The 23,026-nt window shown below is 51.1% G+C and overlaps 1 protein-coding gene across 6 annotated transcripts; it reads left to right on the forward strand.

Annotated features, from left to right (window-relative positions):
* Window positions 1-449: 449 nt before the first annotated feature.
* On the forward strand, window positions 450-7,791 carry LOC112986311 (protocadherin-10-like). Of its 6 annotated transcripts, none has more exons than XM_026105520.2 (4): window positions 450-4,289; window positions 5,670-5,728; window positions 5,795-5,897; window positions 6,761-7,791. In XM_026105520.2, exons 1-3 carry the CDS (start codon window positions 1,785-1,787, stop codon window positions 5,880-5,882), a joined length of 2,652 nt encoding a protein of 883 aa, XP_025961305.2. In that variant the 5' UTR covers window positions 450-1,784; the 3' UTR covers window positions 5,883-5,897; window positions 6,761-7,791. The 6 variants fall into 6 exon arrangements, with proteins under 6 accessions (XP_025961305.2, XP_025961304.2, XP_064376819.1 ...); XM_026105519.2 differs by lacking the exon at window positions 6,761-7,791 and adding an exon at window positions 6,147-6,257; XM_064520749.1 differs by lacking the exon at window positions 6,761-7,791 and adding an exon at window positions 6,120-6,182.
* The last annotated feature ends 15,235 nt before the right edge of the window (window positions 7,792-23,026 follow it).

Here is a 23,026-nt window from a genome sequence, read left to right on the forward strand (position 1 = left end):
AGATCGGAGATAGTGGGGTCAGATCAGGGGGGAAATAGATCGCTTCTGTGGGGGGGACGGGAGAGGCGGCCCTGGTTTGGAAGATGCTTCAGGGAGCAGGATGGCGGGGATCAGAGCTTCCGACACTGTTCGGGCTTCACTCACCGGGCATCATCCCCAGCCCACTGCTCTCACCGGAACCCTGAGTCCGATCCCACGCGTGACCCAGGCTCGCCACTCTTGCCCACTGTTCACCCTGCGGTGTCACTCTGCTCTCACGCCACTCGTTCTCACGCCTCTCCCTAACCGGCAGCCCCACGCGTGACGCGTCCCACGTGGGGCTGGTTGGGTTCCCCGGGGACAAATTCCCTTTCCACAGCCAGTTGCCCCTTCCAGACGTTCTACCCCTTTCCGCAGCCCCGCGCTCCCTCCGGTCCCTCGATCGCCCCCGCTCTGCTTCCCACGCGGGTCTTTCGGGGGCGGGGGGGAGTGGTTGGAGCAGGCAGTTCCTTTCTCCGGGAGCCCACGGGGGACCGGGAGGCAGAGACAAAAGCGGTAAAATATCACTGCACAGCTAAAGCCGCTCGGAGCCCTGCCGATCCCTTAACTAGATCGTTAGGAGATTATCCGGGCCCTAATCAGCCACGGGCAGGCGGCCCCGGGGCTCGGCGCGTCCGCACCGTCCCGCTAACGAGCGCCCGGGGACGGCGCCGCCGGCAGCGGTCCTTCCGCCGGCGGGAGGCGAAGCGCGGAGCTGCCCGGGCGCCTCAGCGGCTGGAGACCGCGGCTGCAGCAGGAACGGATCGTTCGGCGAAGGGACCGTGACTGGTACCGGGGAGGGGTGGAGGGGTTGCCACCGGCTCCATCGCTCGCCCTCCGGGGGCCGGAGGGGAACCGAGGCTCGGTCCGCAGCCGCTTCCCCCTCCTCTTTCGCCCCCGGCGGAAAGTTTGTGCCCGCGCCTCCCGCGGGGGGACCTGCCCCGGGGGGCTGCAGGGCCTGGCCCCCGGGTCTCCGGGGGGCAGGGGAGGCTGGGGCTCGGATGCCCGGTGGGGGCGGCCGGTGTAGCCGCGGCATTAGGGGCGAGGGGCTCTGGGCAGGCAGGGTGTCGGGGATGGAGGCAAGCAGGAAAAGGGGGGGGGGTCTCTCTATGCCTCCACGCTGATGGGCTCAGCTTTATCCGGGGCTGTAATCCCCCTGCTCCGGTAATTAAAAACTCCGCATTACAAGGGAAACGGTGTGCAGGGAAATGTAATCAAGTCTGGAGGGGCTTAACCATCTGGTAAAGGTTAGGGCCGGCACGGCGGGGGACACAGCCGGGGGATTTGGCAGCCGCCGCGTTCCGGGCTCCTCTTAATCTACCGCGGGGACGAGCGCAGCATCTGCGGGGTAATACCGGTGCCCCGGGTGCGGGGCCACTGGCCGGTCCCGCCGCGGCTCCCATCGCCTTTAACGGGACGTCGCCTCCTCCCTGCGGCTAATCCTCCCCCCCTCCAAGTTCGTCTGGCTCCGGTGGGCCGGTTCTTGGGGGGCAAACCGGGCGGACTGCAGCCCCGGTAGCCCTAGGGCCCGCAGGGAAGGGGTTAAGCGGCCGCCGGTGGCCGCGGCTCGGCCCACCAATGCGGTGCTGAAGCGCCGGGCGGGGCCCTCCCCCGCCGCCCCCGAGAGCCCGAAACTACTTGGAAGTGCAAGTGGCGACAAAACGCGAGGGAGGACGCGGCGGCGCCAGTGGAGCGGGGCTCCTCCCGCCGCAGCCGAGCGGGTCTTCCCACCGCCGCCGCCGCCGCTCCGGCAGAGCTGCGGGACCATGGGGGCCGGGGCAGGCGCCGGGCAGGGGCCGTTCTTCCTCCCCTCCCTCCTCCTCCTCCTCCTGACCGGGAGCCCGGCCCCGCGCCTCGCCGCCGGGCAGCTGCGCTACGCAATGCCGGAGGAGCTGGAGCACGGCGCTTTCGTGGCCAACCTCGGGGAGGATCTGGGGCTGGACGTGTCCACACTGTCAGCGCGGAGGTTCCGCATCGTGTCACGGGCCGGTGCCCGGCAGCACCTGGAGGTGAACCTCGAGAACGGGATCCTCTTCGTGAATGAGCGGATCGATCGGGAGGAGGTGTGCGAGGCGGGGGGGACCTGCCTGCTCCACCTACAGCTGCTCATCGAGAGCCCGCTAGAGCTTTACCGCGTCGAGGTGGAGGTGCAGGACATCAACGACCATGCACCCACCTTCCCCTGGCAGGAGTATGTGCTGGAGGTGGCCGAATCTGCTGTACCTGGTGCCCGCTTCCCACTCGAGAGCGCCCAGGACCCTGACGTGGGCACCAACTCTGTGCGCACCTACCAGCTCAGTCCCAATGGTTTCTTCTCCCTCGAGGTGCAGACGCGCAGTGACGCCAGCAAGTTTGCAGAGCTGGTGCTGGAGCGTGCCCTGGATCGTGAGCAGCAGCGCACACACCGGTTGCTGCTCACTGCCCTCGATGGTGGTGTCCCTGAGCGCTCAGGCACAGCCCACATCCTTGTCACGGTGCTGGATGCCAACGACAATGTGCCTGCCTTTGACCAGCCTTCATACGGAGTGAGTCTGCCTGAGGATGCCCCTGCTGGCACCCTGGTCATCCAGCTCAATGCCACTGACTTGGATGAGGGTTCCAATGGGGAGATTGAGTACTCATTCAGTGGGCATGCACCACCGCGTGTCCGTGATCTCTTCCGTGTGGAGCCCCGCAGTGGTCAAGTGTTGCTGAAGGGCCCTTTGGACTATGAGCGTGCCAGCCTCCATGAGCTCTATGTGCAAGCCAAGGATCGTGGGCCCTCGGCTGTTGCTGTGCACTGCCGGGTCCTCGTGCACCTCCTCGATGTGAATGACAATGCACCAGAGGTGACCCTCACCTCTGTGTCCACACCCGTGCTGGAGGATGCCCCACCAGGCACTGTCATTGCTGTCATCAGTGTCCTTGACCGTGACTCTGGGGAGAATGGGCGTGTGAGCTGCGAGGTCAGCCCTGATGTGCCCTTTGAGCTCCGCTCCTCCTTCCGCAACTACTACACTCTGGTCACCACAGAGGCACTGGACCGAGAGGCTGTGCCCGAGTACAATGTGAGCATCACAGCACGGGACATGGGCTCACCTGCCTTGCTGACTCGCAGCACCCTCACTGTCCCTGTGTCGGACGTGAATGACAATGCACCACGCTTCCTCCAGCCCTCTTACAGCGTCTACGTGATGGAGAACAATGCGCCGGGAGCCTCCATCTGCTCTGTCAGTGCATCGGACCCTGACTGCCAGCAGAATGCCTACCTGTCCTACTCCATTGCTGACGGGCACATCCATGGCATGCCTGTGAGCACCTATGTGTCTATCAACTCAGACAGCGGGCACATGTATGCCCTGCGCTCCCTTGATTATGAGCAGATCCGCAGCTTTCAGATCCAGGTGCAAGCACAGGATGCAGGTTTCCCCCCACTCAGTGCCAACGTCACTGTTCACGTCTTTGTGCTGGATCAAAACGACAACGCACCTGTCATCATCTCACCCATGCCACGCAATGGCTCGGTGGCCACTGAGCTGGTGCCGAGATCAGCTGGGCCTGGCTACCTGGTGGGTACAGTGTCAGCGGTGGATGCAGATGTGGGGCTGAACTCCCGCCTCTCCTACCAGCTCCTCCAGGCCACTGACTTCACCCTTTTCAGCGTGGCACCAGACACAGGTGAGCTGCGCACCCTCCGCTCCTTTCTGGAGCAGGATGCAATCCGGCAGAGATTGGTGGTGCAGGTGCGAGACGGTGGACAGCCAGCCCTCTCAGCCACTGTGTCCATCCTGCTCTCAGTGGTAGAGAACATGCCCCAGACCCTCTCCGACTTCAGCGAGTTCAGCCTCCCCCCTGAGGCCTCCTCCTCCTCCCCACTCACCCTCTACCTCCTCATCTCCCTGGGCTCAGTCTCCCTCACCTTCCTCCTTGCCATCCTCATCCTCACGGCCATCCGATGCCGTGGGGAGCGGCACTCCTGGCGAGGCCGTGGCTGCTCGCCACCCCACTGCCGCTGCTGCCCCAGGCCTGGCACCTCCTCCGACGGCCTCAAGACGTCGAACCTCACCGCACAGCTCCCCACGGGTACAGCGCCCACCGCCTGCCTGGATGTGCCTGGTGGTGGCCCCCCAGGCTACTGCTACAAGGTTTGCCTCAGCCCAGAGTCCGCCCAAAGCGACTTCATGTTCCTCAAGCCCTGCAGCCCACCCCGGAACAACGAGAAGGATCCTGGGAACCTCCCGGCTCCAGGGAAGCGGGCCCGACCCAGCCAGCAGCTCCAGGTCTCCAAGCAGGTAACATTGGGGCACAGGGCTGGGCAGCACCTACTGGGGCTCCGCCAGATCCCCCGTCCCTCTCCCCGGAAGACCATCTCCCTCAGCCTTTGCCGTGGGAGAAACCAGGCACAACTTTTCCAAGAAAATAACCCGGGCCTTTGATCAGTGCGGGAATTAGCAGTCGTCAGACAGCGGGAAATTCTCCGCCGAGTCCCCCTGAGGGTCTAATTACCGGCGGAACGGCAAGCCCGGCTGAGACGAGTGGACCCCCCCCCCCCCCCCGTCTCCCTTCGCGCACATTAGAGGCAACGGAGACGCTCCTGTGCCCCGGGGGGGGGGCGGGGGGCGGGCCTGGTGGCGGCAGCGGCTTCGCCTTTGTCTCGGTAGGCAATTTACGGCGGGACGCCCCGCCGCCGCGCTGCCCCGGACCGGCGGCCTCCGCGGGGGGTGGGGGGTGGGGGGGGTGTACAGCGCTGCGCAGCCACCGCGGGGGTCACCGGGCGCGGGAGCGGGGCGGGGGCACCGCGTCCCGCTGCGGCATCCGGGACCGGCCCTGGCCCCTGCAGCCCCGCTTGGCCCCCGCGGCGCCGCTCGGGTCCCCGGTCCTGGCCCCCCCGCTCCTCTCACCCCCGGTCCCCGCGCTGGAACCGGCGCTTCCCCGCGACGGCCGCTGTGCGGCGCCGGGCCGAGCCGCCGGGGAGGGAACGGGGGAGCCGCGGAGGGATTTTGATGTCAGCACTTGTTAAGTATTGAAATGAGGAACGTCTAATTTCTCCGATGAAAGACTCTTTCGGAAACACGATTACAGGGATGGAGAGGGATGAGGCGTCTAATCCACTTACAAATGTTTGACTTTTAACAAAACAGCCCTTCCGAGAAGAGCCCGACTCCCGGCCGACAGACTGTCCCAGCCCATCGCCTTGTGCTTCTCGATGCACTTGCCTAATATTCCCCCCAGTTACTTACAACCCCCAAATTTTTATTCCACTCTCTCTTCTCCCAGGCAGTTTCTGCGCCTCTCACCTTTTGGTGGCTTGAGACCCTGGCTAAGCTGCCATCATATCTGAAAAAGAGGCCTTCTAAAATTAACAAGATTAAGAAAAGCACCCCTCATTCAAAAGGACAGAACTTGACAATTAAACCCCATAGACAGAGTCTGAGCCTCGGGCCACCTAAATGTCTGAGAGGGTAGGAAAGGCCCAGAATGGAATGGGCTGGTTCAACTCTTCCTCAGTTTCTCTATCTGTAAAATGGGTATGTACTACTTGCCTCTCCACAAAAGGAATGGGAAAAGTGTGAGTGTGGGCTTCCCACCCTGGTTACCAGGGGTGCTGGCAAGACTGGACTGATCAACAGAGGACCCTGGTAACTGGCCTTCCCCTTCCCTGTGTTTTCCAGATCAAACAGCCGAACACAGACTGGCTGCCTCCAAGCATGCAGCGACCTGCTCTGAAGAGGTATTTGATCTGACAGTATGGGAATGGAGGGAGCAGGTGGCGATCTCTGACTCAGCTTTGAATCAGTCTTTTCTCTTTAGCTCCCAGAGCCTGGAAAACATGGGGGAAATCCGCAGAGCCCTCCAGAAGGAGCATGAGAGGCTGTGCACGCTGATGACCCCCATCTCTGGTTAGTATTGGGGCACTGGGGATGGGGAGACCAGAGCTTCCTGTCACCTGCTGGAGATGTGAAGGGGGACACAGCCTTGCTCTTGGCAGTGGTAGGGTAGTGTGGGGTAAAAGGGATGTCTGGACTCCAGAAGGGAAGGATGGTGGAAAGTGACCATGGGCTTGCACCCAGGGACATGGATCTGACCACCCCATTGAGCAATGGCATGTGACCTCCCCTCAGGTGGTTTCACACCCATCTTTCCTCCAGAATTTCAGAAAGCCTCAGCAGGCACCAACAGCAACTGGACACCCCGGTATGGCCCCCTGTTCCCAGGGCACATACCAGCCCAGGATTATCAACACAATGTCTACATACCTGGCACCCCTACTCTGCTTTCCAGCAAAGATGGGCATCTCTTCCTGGGCCAGGAGGACAAGAACAGCTTTTCTACCTTTGGCAAGAGGAAAAAGATGACAACCTACTGTGACATGCATGACAATGTGGTTATCAACAATGACCTGAAATAGTGTCAGGGGTTGGGTCCGGATGGCTCTGTCCAAGGTCCTGGGGGTTGCTTACATTCTTTCAGCTGCAAAGTCCGTCCAGAGCATATAAATCCATGTATGAACCACTCAGGATCCCACAGGGCTGCCAAGACTGTGGTTCACCAGGGTGCACAGAAAGGTTTCAGGAGCAAGAAACTGGGGACAGGGTTGGGGAGGGAGGGCTCTCCCATCTCATTCTGCAGGGCTGTGTTGGCAGTGTGCAGTGTTGGGGGTCCATTGACCTGTTAAGCAAATCTGCCTTGAGTTTACCCATCGCCATGTCCCTTTAGGGACAGTCCTTCTCTGTAAACATTATCACCTCTTTGTCTTGTCCAGCTGTGTGAACGTACTGAGCTGCACGCATGTATTTCTGCCCCAGAAGGCGTGGGAAGGGGCTCTCCACACAAAGGAAACAGACTAAGCCTGATCCAGTCCAGCCTGGCCCTACACATGTACCTTGCTCTGACCCTGAGACCCAGCGGGATGCACTGCATGCTGGGAGCAGCCACTGGTGCCTGGTTTCTCCAGGAAGTGCGTGCAAAGCCCAGCCATCGTGGGTGCTTCCCTTCTGACTGTGACCCAACTCTTGTAGGGCTGGAGATCTGGAGTGCAGGACACAACCAGGGTCCAGGTCACCTCCAGTCTCTGCTCTCTGAGCAGTATGGGATAGAGCACAAACAGACTTGACTGCCAGCAGAACTTTTAGTTTAAGCAGCTTAGAGATGCATGGCAAAAGGCCCTCCTGGGTTACTCTTTACCCCAAGGTGACATCATCTGAAAGTTTCCAGACATCAGAAGCACCCCAAAATGGGTGACATTCCCCTTCCCCGCTCCTCCCACCCTCACCAGGATCTCTGCTTTCTCTGATCCCTGAGCCCCTGGGGGGAACTGCTGCCCTGGGGTCTCCACACATTTCCCTACATGCATAGGGCAGACATCTTCCTCTGGGCCCTGCTTCCCTTTAAGAGCTTTTGCCATGCTGTTAGGGGCCCTAAATGGCAGAACTTCATCCTCAAAAGAGTATCTTCCCCTGCTCCTCTCACCCCCACCTTGGGGAGCAGAGGTAGCTGAAGAACCCTACCGAAAGGGGTGAGACATATTGTAAGCCCACTAAGTTTATTCTCAGGCATCTTGTCCATCAGTTCTGCCCCTGTCCAGGTCAAGGGCAGATGGAGGGAGAGGAGGAAATGGCAGGAACCTCATGGTGTGTCTGTCCACCCAGTCTGTCTGCCAGCATTGCCAATTGCTGGCATGTCATTGGGTAGCTCATTTCTGACCCATCTGTGCAGAGCATGATGGCTCTTTCTCAACCAAGTTTGTTTCACAATGTCTGATTTGTACCAATAAAAATGTATTTTAATAGCTCATCCTGGCACCTCTCTGTCTCTGAGCCACCAGCTACATCTGACAGCAGAAGTTGCTGCTAAGCTGTGGAGCATGGCCATCAGCTCCAGCAGTCATGCATGTCCCTCTGGCCTCCTCAATTACTGGAGCAGCCCAGGAGAGCTAATTTTACCAGGGCGCTGGGGGCTCAAGGTCTCTTTTCCCCCCTCCCTGAATTCAAGGACATTCTGGGCATGTGGTCAGAAGGGTCTGTGTGCTGGAGACATCACACATCTCCTTGTTCTTGCTCCAGCTTGAACAGAGACTCTGCAGAGATTTGTGCCAAAGCATGGGCATAATGAGCCTTGGACTGCTGGGGATAGGAGCTGGATCTAACAGTAACGCCTTATGATTTCTTTTTTTTTCTTTTTTTTTTTGCATTGTTTTTCTGGCCCATTTAAGATTTCCTCTAGTTGCTTGCTAGAGTGCCTGGTGCTACCCACCAGCTTGCCTTGAGATAAGCAGGAAGACAGAAGGATATAACCCAGATGTGTGCCAGTAATAGGGTCTAACTGTTTGGGAGTAGGTAAGTCTGTATCTGGGGGAGGCGTGGGGGGATGGACACTTCTCATCTGGGATGCAGCAAGGGGTCCATCTTCAGATGAAGTCCTGAGATGGCCACACTGTGGCTGTTGTTCCCTTACCCCCCCTCCCCCCCCCCCCCAGCAACCAGCTTGGGGAGGCTGCAATGCAGCTTTTGAGATTAATCCAGCAAGTCCTTGTCTAAAAGCATGTAACGTGCTGTTTCCTAGGAGGTGTGGGGGGGGGCACTTGAAGGGGTCCATGGGGGTCGGGGACCCCAGGGGGACACTGTTTTGGACATGAAAGGGACCTGGCTGCTTCTGGTGACTTCAATCCCTGCTCATGTCTGAGCAGATGAAAGACTCCCTGTCCTGATTTGGCAGTAGAATGAAGGATATTATTCTGGGAAATCGATTGCTCAATGGCCTCTGAAGAGTGTTAAGGGTAAAAAAAAAAGCCCAAACAGCTGCAGCCTCAGACCCCTATACAGCTTTAGCCTGTTTCACTGCTTCAGAAGAACAAGAGAATTATGCAAAATGATGCAATAAACTTACTAACAGCCTTAAGAAGCAATAAAAGCATCAAATGGACTCAGCTCCCTGTGGGGGCAGTGGACATCCCCCTCTCCCAGATTAGCTCTGGTAATATCTTCCCTGTTTTCAGGTGGTGCTGGGCAGGCATTAGGGGATGGCACTGCAGCCCCTCTCCAGTGAGCCTGGAGGGACTTAGCCCCATCCCCTCTGCAGCAGGGCCTGGCCTTTAGCTGTGATTTAACTCACATAACCTAGTTACCTGGTATCCAGGACTGGAGGGAAAAACAGTGCTTCTTATCCATGGAGCTGTTGCTTTCTATCGGCTTCCTAGGTGTTCCTCCCCAAAGGGCAGCCTCAGAAATAAGCACCTAAAACACAGGCATTTGAAATGGACAGTTTGCATCACTATCTTTGGTAATTCATGGAGTTAAGCAACCAAGCAGCCAGCTGTTGCCACCTCCCCAGTAGTGTGTCTCACTGTCTAGTGCATTTTATCAGCATTTTTCTCCCCTATTGTTAAGGCTAAAGCAGCCTTGAGTAAACTGCTGCCCTCTCCTTTCCATCACTCCTGGCCATCCTCAGCCCGGGAGGTGAGACAGACACACACACACACATGTAGTTGTGCTTCTTGTTAATCACCAGGTCACTGTGATTAATCACCACAGTGAAGGTCAGACCACTTCCAGTAGGTGTTTGCGGGTCAGCAAACAGCCCACCCCAACCACAACTCCCTGCAGGTCCTGAGGATCTCCTTTTGTTTTGTTAGAGGAAATCCGACTGCACTGACAAGAACTCAGTTCCAATCTCTCTTCTGTACTGGCATATCAATAAAAAGGATGACAAAAGGGGACTTGCTTTAGGGAAGATAGCACTTGCTTAAACCTAACTATAACCATAGTACTGTCCCTTCTTCAAAGGGCATGCCTGGTCAGACACATTGGTCTAATAGATCTTCCTACTTTGAAGATCTCCCAGAGGGGCAGAATATGATTAAAAATGCAAAGTCAGCCCTAGAGCCAGTTATTTTTACAACTCTTTCTGTGCTTACACTCCTGCACAGTTCATGAGCATTAGCTGATTTCTCTAGTCTGGTAATGCACAGGGCATGAGAACCACTTTGGAGATGCACTCAACAGACACCTCTCTTTATGCCCTACTCATACAGCCTTCCAGCTCTTGTAGAGATCCAGAGGCAAATCCAGCTTTCAGGGACCTGCCAAACAGCCTGAGATTTGCTTCTACAACAGTGGGAAGGCTGCCATGTGGTGCAAAATGCTGCAGGCCATGTTAGGCAGGCATATAGTGCTTCTGGGCACCAGCACAAATAGGGACTGTTTTCATGCTCCTGCTATTCCTGAACAGGCTTTTTGGATGGAAACATTACTTACATCTCTTTAGTGACTTGGAATCCTATACCAGAGAGGTAAAATGAATCCAAAGGTAGAGGGAAAAGAGGACAGAGAGAAGGCACCCAGAGGAGCTTAGCCCTGCATGGGGTCTAGTAGCAATCAGGAAAGCCAGGCCCCCAGGAAACCTTAGTGGAGACATAGCCCCCCTTCAGCATGCAGATATGCTGGGTTGGGTAGAGCTATTGGTCTGACTGAACACTTGTGGTCACAGCTCCACGGAGGGACTGGTATCAACAGGCCAGATCTAAAAGCCCTGGGGATCAGTGAGAGTCTGTACATTGACCTTGGAGGGCTCTGGATCTAGCCCGAGGTCTGCAGCACTCAGTGATTAACTACAGTCTCCAGTGATGCTAGGCCTTCACCTTCTCTTCCTTTCACCTGAAGATTATAGTGGGATGAACATGCCTTAATTTAGTTATGACTCAGACCAGATCCATCCTGATTTCTTTTCAAATTGCCTTAGTATTTTAAACATCTCCCTGGACTCATCCTACAGAACAGCCTCCTGTTCTTGGCTAGATTCTCTCCGCCTGCTTTCTTCTTGATCTCAGTAGAAGTTTTGTAGAAATAAATACTCTTTCATTTATGTCCTCATACCTTGACCTCTGCCGCACTGAAAAATTGTCTCTGTGATTGTCATGTTTTGTTTTTCTCTGCTCCTTTGTTCTTTTTCTTTTTTTTATTGCTCTGAAAACATCACTTGCTAACTCCTCCACAGAGATCAGATGAGGAAATGGGCTTGGGCTAAGTGAGGCTCTTGCCTCCCAGTTTGCCTATAATGTGTTTTCAATCTAAGTGGTGGAAATGTCACTGACTCTGTTTGCCGCATTCACTCGAGCGGAATGAATGTTTCTTGTTAGTGATAATACAACTTAATCAGCTTAATTATTGTGAGACATAAGTAGACACCTTCATGTACTGAATAACTTATGACATTGTGGACCAAAAAGCACGAATGAAGGCCTTGAAAATAAATTAAATATGACCTCTAGTGCAGTCTGCATTTTGACTAATGATTCAGCTTCCATGAAATTCAATGATTTACAAAACTTGCATTTAAATAAATGATACATTTTCGCTAGTTCTAAACAATAGCAGCAATTTTTATTTCAGCATTCAGAATTCAACGTGTTCCTCCAATGCCAGGAAGCAGGGCAAACAAGCTCATGTTAAACGGATTGAAAAATAAAACATTTGCGCAGTCGACCATCAAAAATACATCCCAAGGATCTGGAGGCATTTGTGATGAGATATTCTTTTCAATTCATTGCTTGGAATATCTGCAACAACAGGTGGAAAAAAACACATCAGAAGAAATGAAGAGAGAGAGAAGATTCCCAGAAGGGTCACTAAGGTCTTCATATCAAATCCGCTCATTTCGATAATGTCTACAACAGTGAATATCATTAAATAGCTCCAGAAATTTCTTATCATAGATTTTGCCTGCACAGAAATAAATCGTATTTATATGAAGGAAAGATAAGCAGGAAAAGCAACCATCAACTGAGAAAATCATTATAAGCATTAGCAGAATTTCAGATAGGCCAAGATATAGAGTGTGTGTGATAGAAGTCTGCATATGAAATAGAAAAATTGGGGTTAAATTGTTATGTGAACTCAGAGAAAAGATGAGCTGTCTGAATGTGTTCTATTTTATTATATTGAGTTACTGCATTTCTGTATCCAAGTCTTCCCCTAAATAACACTGGAGTTCAGCAGTTTTGTAGTGGTGCAAACAATACAGCAGACATTTACAGAAGGATTTCAGCCTAAGTCTAGCTGGAATTCAGAGTTTGTCTTATACTCTGGAAGCACAGAGAAGTCAGGCTGGTGTAGTTACATTCCTCTGTGTGAATTGCTGAATATGGAGGGGTTGCCCTAACAAGCCGCTAATTGTGTCAGATTCAGTTAATGGTCTTAATGAAGGGAACTTTGCAATGCCTCATTGGCTGAAGCAGGCTAAGGACTGTCCCATTTTTCAGCCTTCTTTCACCACATGCATGTGGATGATCTACACCTGGTGCTGGTGAAATATTGCCATTCAGGTCATTTGTTACAGCTGAGGCCATAGCATTCCCATCTTGTCCCATGCAACTGTTTTTCCTCTGTACCTTCCTGCACACCATTTCCATCTCTTCTGCAGTTATTGGGAAGGCAGTCAGTAGATCTGTGGACTATCCCACCTTTTCTGAGCCTAGACCAGCGTATAGGCCTTACAATTTGATGAGTCTCCTTTTGCCTCCCATGTCCATATTTCTTAGTGTTTCTGTAAAGAGAAACGTGTTTTCAAACTGCCAAGTGTGAGTCCTGGGGACTCCAGGCCTCATTTTCCATCAAGGAGCTGCTCTTCATTCAGTTTATCACACCTCTTGCTCTGCAGTCACTCTGTCTACTGACTAAATCTTCTCTGAGTATCTAAACGTAGGGGACTTGCTCTGAGGCTGAATTCCTTCTGTAGGATCCCACTTGTCCCCAGTCTCTTCCTTGCTCTTCTCTTGATATCATTTACCAGAAGTGGAGACAAAACCGTATGTGTTCAGTACCTGTCTTTCAGTGGCATTTTATCAGAGACCAGAGGAAGAGGTTTGCTATTTGCTTAGATTCTCGCCTAGAAGACCAAACTCCAAGAATGTAGTCCTGCAGTCAGCTCTCAAACCTATAGCTTAATTATTCTGATGCCAGGAAATGCAATATCATATTGAGTTTGCTTCCCCAAACCATTTTTTTTTCAGTTTTAATTCTACTTTTCAGGACACTCTCATAGTTGCCCCAGTGTCTAAGGAGTTCTACAGCTGTTCCCTTTCCCAAGTGCTGGTATGTTCCCCAGGAGTCCTCCTGGCTGCTTATGTCACATAACGTGAGCCATATGACTCCCTCAATGCCTATCAGATGCTACTCATTTGATGGTCATGCTCTTTCAATGTCTGAACAGACTGCAAGATGCTCCTCTCTTCACTGCTGGGTCCACACTTGTCCCCTCTTTTCTTCTCCTCCTTTCTTTTGCCTCCAGTTTTATACCTGCACTACTTCCTTAGTGAGGCTGGGTCAAATCTGACCCTGTTTTGAGCAGGAGGCTGGCCCAATGACTTCCAGACATCCCTTTCAACCTCAGTTATTCTATGAATGCATGAAGATTCCAAGATGTAAACTGCCAAATCCCTAGTGAAATTGTGGCCCCTTCATTTTGTCTGCATGCTACGCAATACTGCCAGAATCCAGCCATGGCAAAACCATCACATCTGCTCTGTGTGCATTTACTGAGCCATCTCGTGTTCAGCATCATGGTGTCTGAACACCTTCTTAGGGTGAAGGAAATGGGGGAAGGGGGTGTCTTTTCCTTATGTGCCCTCTGTGATTTTCACACATTTCTTCAGCAGTTTGATGCCTTACAATCCAGAGAGCAGCAGTTTGTGCCTTATTTAACTGAGAAGGTATGTGGAAGGAGTTTGCCTTGGCATGACCTGATCGCCCTGGTTCTGGGCCACACATTGCAAGGTGAGCCAGTGCTGGGCATTGCTGATGACCAGCAAGATGCTTCCAAGCTTGTAAGGGAAGAGTTAGAAGTTTGTGTCTGCTCCTCCTATCTTGGATGCTAGCAGAGGCAAGTTAGAGACTTGCCTTAAAAAAAAAGAAAAAAAAAAAAGACCTGCTGGAGCAAACCACAACCACATCACAAACCCCAGGAACATGCTCATCTTACAAACTCGGGGGGAACCCTCATGTCTTCTCTTCTGTCTGTCTGCCAAAGGAAGGAGGAAGGTAAGACTAGTCTGGAAACTCCTTGTAAAAGGCTCAGGCCTTTGCATTGGCATTTAGGAGTCATGGGGAAGTTTCTTTGCAAAAGACCTCTGTATGGCAGACAAGAAGTTGAAATGGAGTGGGAAATGAGCCCAGCAAAAAAATCATAAAAGGTTTGTACTGCCCATAGGTGGAATTCAAATGAAAAAGAAAAAAAAGAAAACCCCAGAAAAATGAAACAATTGCCTCTCCATGTATATTGTGTTGCTGTGGAAACTCTGAATCTTTCAAGACACAACAGTTGTCTGCTCAGTTCTTCCCCAGGGACTTTCCCTGGGATAGTTCTATTCATTTATCCCTGACTCCTGACATCTCCACAGCACACTTGCAGAGAGTTATTGGTTTAATTTTCCTATGAATTACAACAACGGTAGAGAGAATTAGAAAATACTTATTATTATTATTACGGTTATTATTATTTGTTTTCCAGTCGAGAGACTGTAAATGAGGCTATTTATCCTGCTAACATCAGTGGGGACCCAAACCCAAGCCTTTCTGGAGTAATTGGTTTCTAATAAGCATAAAGCCACTATCAAGGACTGAAAGAGAAATATAAATTCTGCCTTTACATTCCGTGTGTCTGTTTTCTTCCTGGAATTCAGTGGAAATGCCAAGAAATGGTAAACAAGGCAGTGGACTAAGCCTGGCAAGGAGTTTGTTCTAGCAAAATATCAGGTGTGAGAGTTTTCCAGGCCAGCATTGCCCAGAAACCCTCAGGAATAGATAAAACAGGTGCAGAATCCCTCAAGCTTCAGCTTTCTAATGAGCCCTTTGGCTAGTCTGAGGTCATGGGCAGGAACTGAAGACAGCAGATCTTCTTGTATATGTCTGTTTTCATATGCCCAAAAGAGAACATACAAAGGCAAAACAATTAGAGACCACAAATTGGTGTTCATGTCCAACCAGGGACTGCTAGCTGGTGGATGTAGTACTCTGAAAAATGCAGTGGACCTTGTTATTTGGATTTTTTTACCTTGTTATTTTGACTGAGACGGTGTCTCAGGCTTCAGTTATCTCTCTTTTTCCCAGTTCCAAGTGTGGAGGCTGATAATCTGCACTAGCTGTTTTTTCCATGATAAATGGTATGGTGTTTATGGCTTGGCTTATTCGTTTATTTTGATGGCAAATTAAGCATCAATCTAGATGCAGCTCTCAAAGCTTTCTAGTTTGGGGTTGTGGGACTCTCACTCATTGGCTTAACTAGATTGCTTGCTGCTTTATTGTGTTTCAGTAAAACCTTTTGGCACACATACAGCTGTTGTTGCCTTACAAATGACTAGAGAACAGCAGGGCTGACACAAACAGAGAACATTTTTAAGTTCATGAGCACAAAAAGACCTCCAAAATAAGGACAATGCAGATACCTCTCTAATAAAATAAAACAAACAAAACCCTCCAAACAAATATGCTTTTCCAGCTTCCAAATACTGAAAGCTGATCCCAAGGAAACCAATGTGGAGGGTAAAACTGTGTCTAACATGTAAACTAGTGCTGGAAAATGAATACATGTACTAACCAAAAATGCCATCTCCAGCTTTCTTAGATCCTTTCCTTTGTCCTTTCCTAAAGTCCCTCCTTGCAAAACCCTGTTGACTGTTTATTATTTCTAAAGAGAGAAAGAATTTTTCAGAAATGAAAGTGAGATAGAAGTGACCATACTCGGTTTAAGGAGGAAGACTAGAAAATCACAACCAGTTGGCTTTATGCTTTTCTCAGCCCAGAAGAAATAGACGTGTCGCTGCAGTCCAAAGGAGACAATTCAGACATTTCCATGTTCGCGTCACTGTTTTTTACAAAATATATCCCAGCGCAAAATTCTGCATAGCTGTCAAGAGCCTGCAAACCAGTTTCTCTTTCTCTCATTTGGAATCAAGCCTTCCAGGAGCTCTGCAAAACTCAGACATACCCTGTACTAATCATGCCTTGCTACAGGGAGCACACCATCTAGGCTCCTGGCAATGGACTAAAGAACAGCAGCAAGTCTTTGACCTGTGCAAGGAGGCGGTGGTCCAGTGTTCCAAGCTATTCACTCCATACAAGGGACAACCTTTTGAGATGGAGGTAACCGTTATGGGGGATATGATGTCTTGGGGGTTGTGGCAGCAATGTGCCTACACAAGATGGGAACCTATAGGTTTCTGGTCCTGTTCCCTGCAAGGGGCCACAGTAAATTATACACCTCTGGAAAAAGAGCTTTTGTCTGTGGTGTGGGCTTTGCAGGATACCGAACAAGTTACAGGATGTGACCTGGTGACTGTACACACCCCCATCCCCATTCAGGCGTGGTTGATTGATGATACAGTCAGGGCCCATGTGGGTGTGGCCCAAGCTGCAGCTCAGTGGAAATGGAAACACTGTCTACAAGCCTAGTTTAAGGGAGGAGAAAGAATATGAGTACCCCACATGCAATCTTGTTAGGGGAAGTACGTTTTGTGCAAATGCCTCTATTGTCTGAGCCAGAGGTGCTGCCCCCCCCCCCCCCCCGCCTTGCTCCCCTAATAGACCCATTACCTGTCCAAGAGGCCCCTCCTTTTGGGACGTTATCTCCTGAGTGAGTACGAGCAAAACCGACCCTAGCAATCCCTGCTCGGATATCTGTAATGGAAAAGGGGGATTGCCCCCTGCGTACTCGCCTCTGGGCAGGTAGAATTCTATACATCTGAGCAACTTAGGATTACTGAACAAAGAGTTATAAGCTTACATTTAAGACTTCACTGCCCTTCACAGTCTGTATGGCTGTTTACACCTTTAATACCTGTTAAAATAGCCCCACTCTTATTGACCTCTTCTCAAGATTTATCTTTCCAGGTATCCGTATCCACGCCAGAGAATGTCTCACAGGGAGCACCAATACTGCGAGGAATTCTGACCCACAGTGCCGGCGTGCCTCAAGTTCAGCAAACACCCTCAATACACTCTTTAGCCAGTGTGTGGATACTAACTCCTCAAAAGAAAAAATGGCCTGGCACTGCTTTAGCAGATGGCCCAGGAGCCACTGCTCTAGTTCTTCCTGATGGCAATACCATGCCTTTCTATCTTCCCATCAACAGGTTATCACGCCGGCATCTGTAAGTTGCTGTTGGAATGTTGCCTCTTGCTGACCATGACAGATGCCCTTGATCTACAAGACCATCCAGCTTTCCATGTAAATACATGGATTTGGCTCGCACAAAGATCAGCTAACCTCTCTGCTTTCTGTATTGCAGGAGGATGATCAGTGGATGATATCTTAACTACGTGTTACATAGGTGTACCAGCTCCACTCATGGTATTGCAGAGTTATACTTTTTTTAAAAATTTTGATATTTCTGTTACTCCCAAGAATTTCTACGATTTGGGTATTGTTTCCCAAAAGCTGACACCTTGGGCTTACTCTTCACATAGCTCACATATCTAAAGCAGATACTTGCTTTCACTTTGTAAATGCTGCCTCTGTTCTGCAGAAGTTAATTTGTAATGACACTATGGATATTACCTATGCGTCTGCTCGCCTTACACTACCATTAGGATGGTTCCTTCTGTGTGGCACTACATCGTATACATATGTGCTGGCCAACGCCACAGGTGGTCCATGCACTGTAGGTCATGTTACTTTAAGCATTCCTCCCTTTATGATGGAGCGGCGGTGAACCCTGTAGCATATGCTAAGATGCCACTTGTAACTGCCATAGAAGTTTATCTTCTCATGCAGAAGCTCTAGGCCTGTTGTTGAGCTTAGCTGGGATCCCAGAGGTGGTGGCATGTAATTGTAAACAGTTAGAGTATGTTACCTGTGCTTTGGCTCAAAGCTTAAATTGGACATCTAGAGCCATTGCCTCTTTAAATAGGAAGTTGGAAGCAGTGTAGCAAGGAACACTGCAAAACCATCTAGGGATCGACTACCTCCTACTGTAAGATAACCACAGACACCATGACTTCTCCAAGATGTGCTGTTTCAACATCACCAGTGAATCAGCATCTATTGAGAATATCAGCCACCTCATACAAGGAGGACTCTTGTTTATCTCTTGCTTTGTATTATATTATGTTTTGATTTTGTTACTTTGTAAACTCGCTTGCCATCATACCCCATGCCCTTCTGAAGATTGGAATGGCCTGTAACTAGCTTTCCATCGTGGGGGTGGAGTGTATGGGAAAGTGCGGAAGAATGTCGAGGAGATAGATGATGGAAGCTAGCCAGACCATTCCATGGGAAAAGGAGCATCAACAGAGCATGTTGACCCATAGTTATGTAGTTGAGCCTGTGCCAGGGTGGCTCTGCACCTGGGCTTTGAAGCGAGAATAACAATGAGCTCAACATGCTTACTGCGCATGTGTATGGTACATAAAAATTTCATCTAGTGCCCCCCCCCTCACCCCAGTGTTCCTCACCCTGGACCGACGCTTAGCAGTGCCAGGGATCCCCTGCTCCATTATTGCCTCGATCAGGAAAATGCCAGGGAACCCCCGTTCAGACGCAGAGGTAATAAAGGCTCCATATCGACCATTGTATGCCTTGTGTTTGTGTATCTGTCCCTGCTGGGAGTCCAGGCAGTGCCCCTTCCTCACCCTTACAGCTCCACTGACTGTCCTGGCTTTCTGACCTTCCTCCTCAAGCACCAGGCAACCTTATAATTTTGATACCACTTGAACAGAAGCAAATGTCCTTCTATGACAATGTCCATGGTCATGCACCTTAACTTAAATATTGGGAGTTTTGGGAATGATGCATTGACAAGACAAGTTTAACTGAGAGCATAGTGTGACCTAGGAGAGGTGGAACAGTTTTCCGAGCTCTTCATGTCGCTGGAATCACTGATCATTCAACCCTTTCTGCCTGCAATGTGAGCAGGAGCTTGTACCAAATTTGTACCCTGGAGAGACACTTGTGTGATGGGAAGCTTGTGACCATCTGGGAAACTGCACAAGGACAACCCCCAGGGCCTGATCCTGCACCGTCATCATTACTGGTATCCATTCAGAAGTCTGTACCAACAAGAGGATAGTCTGCAGGTAATGAAGCCTTTTCCCCCTGCTTTGAATAAGTGGCCCATGAGTCCTGATTCTCCCTCTTATTTGCTCTTCCCCAAACATTCATAGATGTCCTATCTCCTGTGAGAGATGAAGTTCCCAAATGACTCTTTCTGCATATGCAGACTGATCTTTACAACACAGTTTCATTTCGCCTATACTGTGGTGTGTTTGTCTTCAGAGTGATGGACAGGATGGCTGATCCTTCCACTCTCAAGGTACCTGTGAGAGAAAAAAGAGAAGAAATGCAGGAAATGAATCCTTTACTTTTTGTTGTTGTTGTTGTTGTTGTTACAAGGCACTAGTTTGCAACTTCTATTATTTTGGGTTTGTCTCATATTTTCCTTTTCCAAGTTCAGCAGTGAAGAGGTCAGGGCTGAAAAATTAGCGAGATAACAGACCATACATTCTTTCAAAATTTATGTGTTATTTAAAGAGCTTTACTGACTGATGAAAATTTGTCGGAGACACTAAGTGGTGCACAATCAAAGAACTTCTTTTATCAACTCAGACAATGTTTTTGTTGCTGTTGCTTGTTTTGCTCATTCTGTTTCTCATCCTGTAACCTGGCCTAGGCAACTCATTGAAGATATACGCATTTTGGAGGGCTGTGGAAGAAAAGGAGAGATGGTGTTCAGTGCCTGCAGCGCAGACAAATTCCCTGTGAGGGAGATATGGGAAAGTCTGGTGCACCGTAGTAGAAAGAAATGGAAAATTTTTGTGGTGGGTTTTTTGTGTCTACTTTAACAGCCTACAAGAATTCCTGCTTTGGGACAAAATTTTCAGTCGTTGTTCCAGAAAGAAGGCAGAAAGATGGCAAGAAGAACATTGAAAACTTGATAAAATGACCACCATCTGACTGGGAAGCCTCTACTAGCCTTGAAAATTCCCTCCACTCCCTTTCTGGTGGACATTGCAGGGGATGAGTGGTATTAGAGGAACTTACCAGTAGGAAATGAAATTGTAAGCAGGATGCAAGGCTTTTCATGACTTCCACATGAAACTGGACGAGCTCAGTCTCTGATAGCCTACCACTCCATTTCATGCCGTGCTTATTAGATGTCTTAACACAGCATCCTAACTTTTATGTCCTGATTTCCCTTAAAACCACAGCAAGCCTGGCTGGCATCATTTGGTGCAGTTCTTCTGCATTGCTGTAGGAGCAAGGAGGAAGCAATTCTTTTTTGTACAGTTATTTAATTCTCTCATTGTATTTACAGAGACTGAAATGAAGAAAACTCTTCCCTGTACTAAATATTTTGGGCAGGGGGAGTGTGGTGAAGGTAAGGAAGTGGAATTATACTTCAAATGTCAGGAGCTATGAAAAATGCAACAGACTAACACTCTTTGCTATTATCGCTGAGAGTGTCTCTCACCTGCATCCACAGAGAGTGAAGTGCCTTTTACTGAGCCGAACCTCCACTGAGGAGGAAAAGATTTCCATGCTTCATGCTTTTTTTTTAAAATTACACTATGACATGCATTGGGATGATGGATGCACTTTACCTCCAGATTCTCTCTTTAATACTTAATCTTCAACTTTAAGACTTAATATAAGCCCTCAGCCTTTGGGGTTAACCCCTATATCATGCTCCCCCTACTGTAAACTTCAGCCTGGAATGCCCTGCTGTTTGCTCCTTACAAGCGACCTCTACATGCCAAATCATAACCACAGCCCCTACCATCACGATCTGATGATAACTGGTGCTGAGCCAGGCCCTTGGATATTTCTCTGAAGATGTAGTACATTAACTATGTATCTCTCCATAGCTCACTTCCCCATGAGGTTACATTTCAAGGTAAATGGTTGGCATAACATCCCTCAGAGACCTGCATTTATTTTATGCAGTAGTATAAACAAACAGCTGCTTTTGTGCTTCTCCCTGCGGAGCAAAGAAAAGCCCATTTTGTGCATTAAAATTGAACATGCAGTTGCTGAAAGGTCTATGATGACTTTTCCTGGAGCTCAGAGTGTCTTGTCTAGCTCCAGGAGGGCTCTCATAGGGCCTAACCAGTCTCTCCCAGCAGTTCCCACTCCTCTCTTAAGACCCTCTGCCACGGAAGAAGAGGGGAGCACAAGCCCTCGGCTTTCGCTGTTTTGCTGATAGATCTGCCCAGGGCTGGGGGAGGTCGTGTCAAGGGCAGTATCATTTTTCTTGATAAACTGTTTTAATTTCACCTCGATATCGCGAACCCCCCCCCCCCCCCCCCCCCCCCAGTTTTGAAAACAGCTCCGAGAAGGGGAATCCTGGCTCTCTACAATCCAGCTAGCACAACCCCCGGGAAATAACGGGCATAAATCCCAATTCCTGACGTTTTAATAGGAGTCACGGCGTGTCGCTCCCTGCCAGGCACTGTCGAGGCAGGCTGCTAACGGGACGTCTCGGCTTCCACTGCCCCCACGGGAATCAGCACCACTCTTCTGTGCCCGACGGGGAGCGGGCCGGCCCCGTCAGGACCAGCGGTGGTTCTGCCGGCACACGAGGGCTCGCAGGGCCAGAGCAAGGCTTGTTTCACACCCCGACGTTTATACTCAGGATCTGGACAGGGGCCGTGTGGTGCTCGAATTCCCCCCTTTCCCTCTTTGTTAGGTCGCTTTTGGTCAGGCACAAAGAGCAGCGGAGGAAGGTAAATGAGCAGCCCCCCCTCGCCCTCGCCGGGATTTGAGCAATCAGGAAATACAATCGGAGCTGGAAAGTGCCCGAGCATCTGGTGGGTTATTAATAAATTCTATACAATCTGTCCGGGACGAACCTCGGGACGGAGGGGAACCATCTGCTCCCGAGCAGCAGCTCTAATGGTGTCTCGAGAATGAACTTAGCAAATGAAAGCGATGGGATCGGCCAGCCACTCTCCGAGGTCCCGACCAGCCTCCCGGAGCTATCAACAGCGAGGCGTGTTCCCGGGGGCGCCGGTGGCAGCGGGGCTGGCGGGGTCAGACGTCCCCGCGGGGCTCGGCGGGGGCCCGAGGCAGCGGGCTGGGGGCCGGGCCGACCACACAGCGCTGCTGGGAGCAAGGTTCCCACGAGCACCCCGGGGTGCCGGGTCTCCACACAGCTTTCCGGGAGCGGGCGGGGGAGGACACGACAAAACAGGTCACCTCACCCGGCAGCCGTGGAAATAGGATCCTGCACCGGTGCACGGAGAACTTGGATTCGGGCCAGTTTTGAGCATCCTCCCCCAAACGCCGCAGTACTGAGGTCCCCTCAGGGAATTTGCTCTGTCTTTAAAGATACTTTCCAGAAATTCAAGGGATCCTGGGCCAGAGAGAACCCCACTCCCAGGCGGTGTTGGGGCCTGTGGGCTCCGCTCTGTGTGCTGCCTTGTGACCCCCCGCCGGCTTGGTAAACCCGCTTACCCCAGTGCCGGCGGCTCGTCTGCCTTTAATCTCTGTCCGTGATAACTGCTGACACACAGAGCGTATTGTCCACGTTTTATTCTCCACCTCTAATTATGCCTTAAGTGTTTTCTGTCTCTCGGAGCAGCTGCTGAGGATTTCCAGCTCAGCTCCTCCAAACTTTGGGCTGGCTAAGGGGCGGGCTACAGCCCGACGCGGTGGTTATAACGCAGCGCAGACGCAGATTTCTGCGCCGATACACAGAGGTGTAAGCAACGCAACTAATATTCAGTGGATCGTCTGTGCCTGCTTTCATCTGGAAGAATGGGAGTTTCTGAATAGCTGAGAGCGCCCAAGTATCACTGATGTAATTTGGAGAGGACTGGTGCTGTGCAGAAACTATTACACGAGCTATTGCACTGCATGAATAGCCAAAATGTTTATTGATGAAGGACGTCTGTATGTGGCCACAGGCATCTTGATGGAGTGGGGGCCGTTGTAGTAGACACGGTCCAGAAGGACTGGGAAAAAGGAACGGTCTTCCCATAGAAGAAGAGTCTAGACCTGGGCAGCCTGCGCACACCGCAACTCTAAAATACCGACGCGTATG

The sequence above is a fragment of the Dromaius novaehollandiae genome, chromosome 15 (assembly GCF_036370855.1).
Source record: "Dromaius novaehollandiae isolate bDroNov1 chromosome 15, bDroNov1.hap1, whole genome shotgun sequence".
NCBI classification, from domain to species: Eukaryota; Metazoa; Chordata; class Aves; order Casuariiformes; family Dromaiidae; genus Dromaius; species Dromaius novaehollandiae.

Excerpts from the sequence above, each read along its gene's own strand:
- LOC112986311 (XM_064520748.1), top strand. The coding sequence starts at position 1,785 with ATGGGGGCCGGGGCAGGCGCCGGGCAGGGGCCGTTCTTCCTCCCCTCC. Across the intron at positions 4,290-5,669 it reads AGCTCCAGGTCTCCAAGCAG|ATCAAACAGCCGAACACAGA; the intron begins GTAACATTGGGG and ends TGTGTTTTCCAG. Across the intron at positions 5,729-5,808 it reads CAGCGACCTGCTCTGAAGAG|CTCCCAGAGCCTGGAAAACA; the intron begins GTATTTGATCTG and ends TTTTCTCTTTAG.